General features: G+C 40.7%; 1 protein-coding gene across 1 annotated transcript; it reads right to left on the bottom strand.

Moving 5' to 3' along the window:
- Nucleotides 1–206: 206 nt before the first annotated feature.
- LOC114118004 (keratin-associated protein 8-1) lies at nt 207–745 on the bottom strand. The gene has a single exon (XM_027978440.3). It carries the CDS (start codon nt 699–701, stop codon nt 513–515), a length of 189 nt encoding a protein of 62 aa, XP_027834241.1. The 5' UTR covers nt 702–745; the 3' UTR covers nt 207–512.
- Nucleotides 746–10,966: the final 10,221 nt, after the last annotated feature.

Raw genomic sequence — 10,966 nt, 5'->3', positions numbered from 1 at the left:
GCAGACTTAAAGGAAGGGTAAGATAGAATTTTTTAAAAAATCATAAGCAGACCCCTGTTGCCTGCTTCTCACACGAGAGCAGGATTATTTGCTTTCTCACTGCTTCTAACAACCACATGAGAAAACTAAATCCACTATCCACCTCACTGCCTGTTTCAAGAAATATGCGCACCAAGAAAGGAAACTCCACTCAAGTAAGAATATAATAGCGGTTGAGACAAGTTTATTGAGAATTTGACAGACACATCCACAACTTGATAATGACAAGAGTCATGAGCATGGTGAAAAATTCAAACGTAAAACGTGTTTGGGTGTCAAGTTTCTCAAAATGTCCCAACAAACATCATGCAGGGAAGGCAGCTGGAGGCAAGTGGTTTTTCATCTTCTTCCCTTGAGACTCTGGTGCCGATGTGAAAAGCAGCTAACTGGGAGGCTGATGAGTCTCTGAGGACCTGGAAGTCCGCCTCGTGGGTTTGGGGGAGAAGATTCCATGCCTCTGGTATTTCAGCAAATCAGTAGAGAGCAAATGGCCAGAATCTTCGGCAACCGAAGGCCCCAGAGCCGTTGTAGCCATAGCCGAAGCCATAGCCCACTGGGGAGTAGGTACTACCGTAGCCACAGCCCACACTGTAGCCCAGCGGGTAGCCATAGCTGCCCCAGTAGCAACCTGGGAAGACGGTGCTGGAGAAGCAGTAGCTCATGGTGTCTGGGTTGGGCGGCTTGGAGAGCAGGGAATGAATTTCCTCAGTATGATGGATTCCCTATGCTCCCTTCTTTATATACCCGGGCTAGGGGACGTGGCGAAAAACACAAGGCGTCATTTTCATTCTTGACACCAATTTGCTAATTAGTTTGTGTTGCTTGCTTAAGATGTCTTTACAGTTGCTTCAGAAAGCTCTCATGTGATAGAATAACAGGGGCTGGAGTCCTTCCTGTAAATTGTGTCCCTTCATTAAAATACGCTTTGCAGAGTCTTCAAAGCCCTGGGTCTTATAAAGTCCTAAGTACAAGCCTCTGGAAGCAGGCTTTACAGTACTACGAAAATTTCTGAGGTTGTTAACTGTTATCCAGTCATCTTGTGCACTGAATTTCCACAGCACACAGTTGGAATTCAATAAATATGTGTTGGAAAAAATTGAATGAAATAACATATACATACTGTGTGTGTGTGTGTGTGTGTGTATGTGTGTGTGTGTGTGTGTGTGTGTGCGCGTGCTCAGTTGCGTCCTCAGTTGCGTCCAACTCTTTGTGACCTGGTGAACTGTGGCCTGCCAGGCTCCTCTGTCCATAGAATTTTCCAGGCAGGAATACTAGGATGGGTTGTTTTCTATTCCAGTGGATCTTCCCAACCCAGGCATCCAACCTTCAACCTTCGTCTCTTGAATCTCCTGCATTGGAAGGCGAATTCTTTACTACTGTGCTACCTGGAAAGCCAATACATAGTGAAATCACCTCGAGACTGAGATATTCTTTGTGTTTGTCTGATTAAACAATTTATTTTGGCTTTATCCAAGACAAATACCAAAGAGTTCATTGGAAAGACTCTTTTTTCCTCTATTTATAGCTACCGTGTTTACAAAACTGAATAAAATTTCAATTTTAATTATAATACCCACCTGAACTATATTTAACATCACATTTTTAAACCACTACCTGAACTAATAATCTTGTAAGTGTAAAAAAAAATGAAGCTTGTGGATTTATCCTAGAAATTAATTGTCAAATAACATGTTGGTCGAATATACTTTTTAAAATAAATGTTGAAAATAACAACAGAGTAAAAACAGAATAATGAATGGGAACTTTTACCTTAAAATGTGCATGATTTTTTCATTAGATCTAATAAAACCAGATTATGTAACAAATATGATGATCTTGTAAAGAGCCAGATGACAATATTAAATCTAAGTTATATCACTTTAAGGGTGATAATGCACCAGAATTGGGGAAAAAAATCTTCTCTCTAAATGGAAACTTAGTTCTCAAATATGAATTAAAGGAGGAATAAGACTGATCAAACTTATCTTGGGTAATGGAAGTCTTGAAAAATTATTCTCAGATACCTGCCTTGAGATTCTTCTGAATGGCACTTAATAGAAAATTTACAGAAGATACAGCAAAAGAGGGCACATGACAGAAATAGAAAGGCACAGAGCTATCAGGAATCATTCTTAAAAGGTTCAGAACAGTATGTATTACACACTAGCCTCCAAGATTTTACTTTAGATCTCAGAGGTGACTTTCCTTCCTGTTACCAGCAGCTAAGACCGAAATTTCTGGAGGTATGTAGAGCTCACAGGTAGACTCCAAGGGCAAGGTGAAACATTTGGAAAATGCAAAAGTATAAGAGAGTTCCAACCACTAATTGGTAAATTACAGCAGAGGTATTTTTGAAAATATACAGTGTTATTGCACCATTCTTGTTCATGAACAAAGTTTTATGGCCCCTAGGGTGACTCAGCATTTAAAATTCAAACATTTCATGTGACTTATAGCTAAATAAGGCCAAGGAATTTAAATTAGCTTCATTCAATAAAATATCCCCAAGAGAAGGGAAAGGCTACCCACTCCAGTGTTCTGGCTGGAGAACTCCACGGACTGTATAGTCCATGGGGTCTCAGGGTCGGACATGGCTGAGCGATTTTCACTCTCTCTTTCACAAAATATAAACACATTAAACTACAGATCCTTGTCTAAAAAAATCATAGACTAGATTCTGATGTCCTCACATGTCCCTCCTTCATAAAGAAAAAACTGGTAATATTTGGAAGAAATAAAAATTAAACAAACAGTAGTATGGTACAATGGAAAGAAAAAAGATTGCATTAATGTCAAAGTTCAGTAGTGATGTTCTGTTTAAATGAGTTCCTCTCCCACCTGCCTACCCAGTCTGACAAGATGCTAGCCTGCCCTGCTGGACACAATGCCCATGAAAGTAAAAGATGCTCCTTGGAAGGAAATCTATGACAAGCCTAGATAGCATATTAAAAGCAGAGACATCACTTTGCTGACAAGGGTGCACATAGGCAAAGCAATGGTTTTTCTAGTAGATATGTTTGAGTGTCAAAGCTGGACCATAAAGAAGGCTGAGTGCCAAAGAATTGATGCTTTCAAATTGTGTTGCTGGAGAAGATTCTTGAAAGTTCTTTGGACTGCAAGGAGATCAAATCAGTCAATCCTAAAGGAAAGACTGATGCTGAAGCTGAAGCTCCATCCTCTGTCTGCCTGATTCAAAGAGGGAACACGTGTACGCACATGGCGGATTCATGTTGATGTATGGCAAAACCAATACAATATTGTAAAGTAATTAGCCTCCAATTAAAATAAATAAATTTATATTAAAAAAATAAATTTTAAAAAAAGAGGTGGTTCACTGGAAAAGAACCTGATGCTAGGCAAGATTGAAGGCAAAAGGAAAAGGGGAAGGGTCAGGGAATGAGATGGTTATATAGCATCACCAACTCAATGGACATGAATTTGAGCAAACTTCAGGAGATTTTGGAGGACGAAGAAGCCTGGCATGCTGAAGTCAATGGGTTTGAAAAGAGTCAAAAAAATCTTAGTGGCTGAACACCAACATGATTTATCAAGTTATTTAAAAACAAAATCTACAGTTAGTTAAATCTTGCATTAAACCTATGAAAGCTTTATTCTAACATAGGTGTATCTAAGAAGGATCCAGGTTTTAAAGAGCCTGGAAAAATGTATATACAATGTTGAGAACCCTCTTTATGAAAAACAGTACCACATAAAAATATAAAAATAAATATTTGTTCAAATGCTAAATCACATAAAATTAAATACTAATAAAAGACACAAAACTTAAAAAATTCTGGAAAAAAATTTTTATTACGTAACTGCCTGACACAATTCTATAATATTTTTTCCATAGACTAGCTTCTGGCTCCACCATTTCAAGTTTTTTCCTCCACTACTCATTCTACTCTGGATGCCATGGGGCAAATTCACACTGAGATATGACTTCTGCTGCTGCACATTCATGTCACGAATTCTGGGTGAATTGGAAGAGCGGATGGGAGAGAATTCCTAGAAGCCATCACCATACAAGGATGGCTAAAAGCAGCCTAATTAGACACAAAATCTATTCCCCATATCAAACTCCACTGGATGCCAGACTGGATGAACCACAAGCTGGAATCAAGATTGCCAGGAGAAATATCAGTAACCTCAGATATGCAGATGACACCACCCTTAGGGCAGAAAGCAAAGAAGAGCTAAAGACCTTCTCATTAAAAGCAAAAGAAGAGAGTGAAAAAGCTGGCTTAAAACTCAACATCCAAAAAACTAAGATCATGGCATCCAGTCCCATCATTTCAGGAGAAATAGATGGGGAAGCAATGGAAACAGTGGCAGACTTTATTTTTCTGGGCTCCCAGATCACTGCAGATGGTGACTGCAGCCATGAAATTAAAAGAAGCTTGCTTCTTGGACAAAAAGCCATGACAAACCTAGATAGCGTATTAAAAAGCAGAGCCATTACTTTGCCAACAAAGATCCATCTAGTCAAGGCTATGGTTTTTCCAGTAGTCATTATGGATGTGAGAGCTGGACCTTAAAGAAAGCTGAGCACTGAAGAATTGATGCTTTTGAACTGTGACATTGGAGAAGACTCTTGAGAGTCCCTTGGACAGCAAGGAGATCAAACAAATCAACCCTAAAGAAAATCAGTCCTGAATATTCATTGGAAGGACTGATGCTGAAGCTCCAATACTTTGGCCACCTGATGTGAAAGAACCAGTTCATTGGAAAAGACCCTGATTCTGGGTAGGATTGACATCATGAGAAGAAGGGGATGACAGAGGATGAGACGGTTGGATGGCATCAGTGACTCAGTGGACATGCGTTTGAGCAAGGTCCAGGAATTGGTAATGGACAGGTGAGCCTGTTGTGCTGCAGTTCATCAGCTGCAAAGGGTAGGACACAACTAAGTGACTGAACTGAACTGATACCCAACTTCAACTTCTCCCTAGCCAGATCCCAGAAAGGTCTGTGGCTCACTAACACCTCCCAACATGAAGGGAAGTGTGATTGTAGGAACACCAGGTGAAAAGCAGCAGCAGGTTAAAACAACTGGAGCTAAAATGTCTTACTTTTGTGAGTTTATTTAAAAAAGATGGTCTTATGACTTGGGGGTTTGGAAAATAGAAAAATATTATATTCTCATGTACGAAATGACATAATATTGGATTAATCATTGTTAATGACAGGGAAGGCTGGCTTGCTGCAGTCCATGGGGTTGCAAAGAGTCAGACACGACTGAGCGTCTGAATAACAACAACATCATTACTAGATATCTATGGGTTTGGATAAAGTCCATGACCCTTTCTCTTAGAATACCAATGTTAAGTTGTTATTTAATAAGTAATTTGATTTGTTCTTTCATATTTCTTTCATTTCAAATAAGGTCTGACATGAACAAAAATAGGAGAAAACCTTGCTCTTTGATTTTCTGCAAAGGAGCAAGAAATGTATAATGTACAGGTCATAAAGAGTCAATTCCAGTGTGCACAATGAAACAGTTCTTTTCTTATCAGTTTCAAGTATAAACTTTACAGCTTAAAAATACTATAATTCATTACAAATGAGAGAGAAATTACAAGGATGTGTTTTAAGTGAGTTTTAGAATATACATCAGTGGTTACTCTCTAAAATAAAAATTATATTTCATTCATCCTTTCATTTATTCTTACAAATATTTATTGAGCATCTCCTGTGTTCCAAGTGTGTTGTTAAGTGTTGGAAATCTAAAAACATGCATTTAGAATTAGAAATGGAAAATTAAGTAGAAAGTGATAAATAAATGAAAATGCAACGTTATATATTCTACACTGGAAGTCCAAATTTCCCTCTTTGTAGACTTCAGGGCATGAAACAGAGAAGAGACAATGCTACATGATGTAGAGGGTAATGTTCTTGGAAAGCTTCATTATGAAAGGGTAGATATATGAGCTGGAACTTGAAAATGGTATCAGCTAGAAAGAGGTAGATTTAGAGGATATTCCAGAAAGAAGTGTTTGAAGTAAAATCTCAAAGGTGTTAAATAGTACAGTGTCTTCCAGGAGGCATAGAAAATTCAATGGCTATAAAACTGCTTATAACAGAAGAATTAATGGAGTGTGGAGCTGGCAAGACAGTCAGGGGACATATGAGACTGTGCATTCTATGAAAGCAAAGGGAGCCACTCGTACACTAATCTGTCATGCATTTTAGAGAGATCACTGCTCTGACAGGGTAGAGGATGAATTAGAATTGAGAAGCAATTCTGGAGGTATGAAGTGCTCATGCTCAGCTGTTTAGTGACGTCTCACTCTTTTGTGACCCCATGGACTGTAGCCCACCTTTAGCCCACCAGGTTCCTCTGTCCATGGGATTCTCCAGGCAAGAATACTGGAGTGCGTCACCATTTTATTCCTCAGGGTATCTTCCCCACCTAGGGTTCAAACCCACATCTCCTGCATTGGCAGACAGAGTCCTTACCGCTGTGCCACCAAGGAAGACCAGCTCTAAAACTGTATTCATTAGGAATGCTTTTGGCTATTGCCGACTAAGGTCCGTCTAGTCAAGGCTATGGTTTTTCCTGTGGTCATGTATGGATGTGAGAGTTGGACTGTGAAGAAGGCTGAGTGCCGAAGAATTGATGTTTTTGAACTGTGGTGTTGGAGAAGACTCTTGAGAGTCCCTTGGACTGCAAGGAGATCCAACCAGTCCATTCTGAAGGAGATCAACCCTGGCATTTCTTTGGAGAGAATGATGCTAAAGCTGAAACTCCAGTACTTTGGCCGTATCATGAGAAGAGTTGACTCATTGGAAAAGACTCTGATGCTGGGAGGGATTGGGGGCAGGAGGAGAAGGGGACGACAGAGGATAAGATGGCTGGATGGCATCACGGACTCGATGGACATGAGTCTGCGTGAACTCCGGGAGTTGGTGATGGACAGGGAGGCCTGGCGTGCTGCGATTCATGGGGTCGCAAAGAGTCGGACACGACTGAGCAACTGAACTGAACTGAACTGAACAACAACCAGTTAAAAGTTACTTAAATAAAAAGCTTTTTTCTTTCTTTTCTTTTCTTTCTTTCTTTTTTTTTTTTTTTTTTTTGCAAATAAACAAGAACATAAGCAATTTGCAGATGACTCCAGGGCTTGACAACATCAGAGTTCAGAGCTGTGTGTGATTCTCTGTTTTCTCATGGTTTCAAGATCATTGTGGAAGGTCAATGCTTCATATTCATACACATCACCATCCAGAAACAGAGGAGAAAAAAAAGAGGACTTTCCTCAAAGCTCCTTTTCATTGTGCAATAAGAAGGAATTCATTTCACATTTGTCTTCCCATAGATTTCCCACAGGAAAATTCCAGTTTCCATATTGGAATTAAATAATATCCCAGGGCTGAACTACAAGGGAAGCTTAAAAAGTGCACATCAGGAATTTTCTGCTTGTATTGTGTAAAGCAGGCTCTGCCAACCTAGAAGGAGGGGGAGGAATAGTCATTGAATAGATTATCAGAAGAAATACACAAAAGTCATCTCACTAACTAGGTGGCAGTGTTAGTAAGGGAGTGAATTTAAGAATTGTTAGAGCTTCCCTCGTGGCTCAATGGTAAAGAATTCCCTGCAGTGCAGGAGACACAGGTTCAGTCCCTGGATCGGGAAGATCCCCTGGAGAAGGAAATGGCAACCTGCTCCAATATTCTTCCCTGGAGAATTCCATGGGAAGAGGAGCCTGGTGGGTTATAGTTCATGAGGTCATAAAGAATCAGACAAGACTTAGCGACTAAACTACCACTACCACCAGAGAACATAAAGTCTGAGTGGGATGAAGTTCAGGTTGCTTCTATTCAAAACTCCATGGGGCAACTAAGTGTAAGATAGGCTGGGGTTAGCTGTTGTCTGACAGCCAGTCAGTTTTCATTAACATGTCAAAGGGAAAGGAAAGGCTGAGTCAGGTATATAGTCAAGTAAGCAAGCTTTCTTCTTCAGGGCCAGCCATATAAATAGCCAGGCCATAATGTGGAAGAACAGCAGTCTAATGTCAAAGCTCTGTAAATAAGTTTTAACCCTGCGTACTCCAGAGTTAATCCACAGCATTTACTCTGGATACAATTTTCTGATCTTAAAGGGTGGTCAGGTGCAGGAACTTTCCTTTTCCTGTTTACCTGACAAAGAAATTTCAGCTCGGGAGAAGGCTGTATCCTTAATCCAGACTCAGAATCTTTTTGCTGAGATTGCGTAGCTCTGTAGGATGAAAAACTCAAACCGACAGGACCCATCATATCAAAAGAGCCTGTCAGAGAGGTCAGTACAGAGGAAAGAGGAGCCAAATGATGGAGAGACTTGAGTCCTGATGACAGTGTTTGTGCCTTGGATCCAACCATGCCTGAAGCTAGTATATTCTCTGGACTTTTCAGTTATATGAACCAATAAATACCCTTCTTTGCTTAGGTTTTTTTTTTAAAAAAAAGAACTGCTAGAGAGATTTATGATAACAAGTGAGTTAACAGCCATCTATCAGGATCATATCCGTACTAGGAATTCAATTGCAGGACATCCATGGAAGACTCTGGGAGAAGAAATAACAAAGGGCTGCTGCTGCTGCTAAGTCCCTACAGTCGTGTCCGACTCTGTGTGACCCACCAGCCTCCCCCGTCCCTGGGATTCTCCAGGCAAGAACACTGGAGTGGGTTGCCATTCAGTGCTTGTCAATTTTTTCTTCATTGTTGTTGTTAGTGTTCAGTTGCTAAGTCATGTCTGACTCTTTGAGACCCCATGGGCTGCCTCACGCCAGGCTCCTCTCTCCTTCACTATCTCCTGGAGTTTGACAAAATTAATCTTAATTAAGTCAGTGATGCTACCTAACCATCTCATCCTCTGTTGTCCCCTTCTCCTCCTGCCCTCAGTCCTTCCCAACATCAGGGTCTTTTCCAGTGAATCGGCTCTTTGCATCAGGTGATCAAAGTATTGGAGCTTCAGCATCAGTCCTTCCAATGAATATTCAGAGTTGATTTCCCTTAAGATTGACTTGCTTGATCTCCTTGCTGTGCAAGGGACTCTCAAGAGTCTTCTCCAACACCACAGTTCAAAAGCATCAGTTCTTTGGCACTCACCTTTCTTTATAGTCCAACTCTCACATCCATACATGAACACATAAAAACCATAGCTTTGTCTATACAGACTTTTGTCAACAAAATGATATCTCTGCTTTTTAATATGCTGTCTAGTTTTGTCATAGCTTTTCTTCCAAGTAGCAAGTGTGTTTTACTTTCATGGTTGCCGTCACCATCCGCAGTGATTTTGGAGCCCAGGAAAATAAAGGCTGTCACTGATTCCACTTTTTCCCTTTCTATTTGCCATGAAGTGATGGGACTGAATGCCGTGATCTTTGTTTTCTGAATGTTGAGCTTTAAGTCAGCTTTTTCAGTCTCCTCTCTCACCTTCATCAAGAGGCTTTTTAGTTCGTCTTAACTTTCTGCCATAAGGGTGGTGTCAGCTGCATATATGAGGTTGTTGATATTTCTCCCTGCAATCTTGAGTCCAGCTTGTGAGTCATCAAGCCCAGCATTTCACACGATGTACTCTGCATATAAGTTAAATAAGCAGGGTGACAATATACAGCCTAGTCATTCTCCTTTCCCAATTTTGAACCAGTACACTGTTCCATGTAAAGTTCTGACAGTTCTTGACCTGCATACAGGTTTCTCAGGAGACAGGTAAGATGGCCTGATAGTCCCATCTCTTGAAGAATTTTCCACCATTTATTGTGATCCACACAGTTAAAGGCTTTAGTGTAGTCAATGAAGCAGTAGATGTTTTTCAGGAATTCCCTTGCTTTCTTTATGATTCAACCAATTTTGGCAATTTGATCTCTTTTTCTCATAATAGCACACAAAGTACATTACACATCTCTAGGGTATGGTGGGATAATCTGACAAGACTCACTCAAAGAGATGGCCACCCCATGAGCTCTGACACCCCAGATCCTGCCCAGGTCAGCTGGAGACTAAGGAGCAGCAACACCCTGGCACACCTATAATTCTGTGCTGACGTCCTCTAATTGCAAAGCTCTGTAAGATGTTTGGGGCAATTAGAGACGAGAAAATAGACAGCAGATACTACATCTAATCATTGCTACAAGAGAAAAATAAAATCTTCACGCTTCCAGAATGGTAAGTGGAGGCTCTCTTAGACTCTTGATTTAAAATCCTCCAGACTCTTGATTTAAAATCCTCCTAATGCCTTTGGGTTACTACTTTCTGGTAATCAGATACTATGAGTCTCAAAATATGGCTTCCTTTCAGGTAATTTACTAGCTAACATACAAAATTTAATTATTGTTGTCTAGGCTGAGTGCTGAAGAATTGATGCTTTTGAACTGTGGTGTTGGAGAAGACAGTTGAGAGTCCCTTGGACTGCAAGGAGATCCAACTAGTCCATTCTGAAGGAGATCAACCCTGGGATTTCTTTGGAAAGAATGATGCTAAAGCTGAAACTCCAGTACTTTGGCCATTTCATGTGAAGAGCTGACTCATTGGAAAAGACTCTGATGCTGGGAGGGATTGGGGGCAGGAGGAGAAGGGGACAACAGAGGATGAGATGGCTGAATGGCGTCACTGACTCGATGGACGTGAATCTGAGTGAACTCCGGGAGTTGGTGATGGACAGGGAGGCCTGGCGTGCTGCGATTCATGGGGTCACAAAGAGTCGGACACGACTGAGCGACTGAACTGAACTGAACTGAGGGCCTCACATTCAGTAATTGCATCTTGTTTTTGATATGAAATTAAGGTTTACACCCATGAGATGATGCCATCTGAACCATAAGAATGGACACCCGGGAGTCACCCTTGACACCCTCCCAAACTTGCAAATGCCATCTGTCATGGAGTGCTGTCACTTTACCTTCCAACACTCTCTTGATGCACTAATTTCTATCAATCTCTGCCTCAG

Source organism: Ovis aries, chromosome 1 (genome assembly GCF_016772045.2).
Source record: "Ovis aries strain OAR_USU_Benz2616 breed Rambouillet chromosome 1, ARS-UI_Ramb_v3.0, whole genome shotgun sequence".
Classification (NCBI taxonomy): domain Eukaryota; kingdom Metazoa; phylum Chordata; class Mammalia; order Artiodactyla; family Bovidae; genus Ovis; species Ovis aries.
The sequence above is the reverse complement of the archived record's forward strand: the minus strand, read 5'-3'. Positions and strand labels throughout refer to the sequence as shown.

Coding starts and splice junctions, on each gene's coding strand:
- LOC114118004 (XM_027978440.3), bottom strand. CDS start 701: ATGAGCTACTGCTTCTCCAGCACCGTCTTCCCAGGTTGCTACTGGGGC.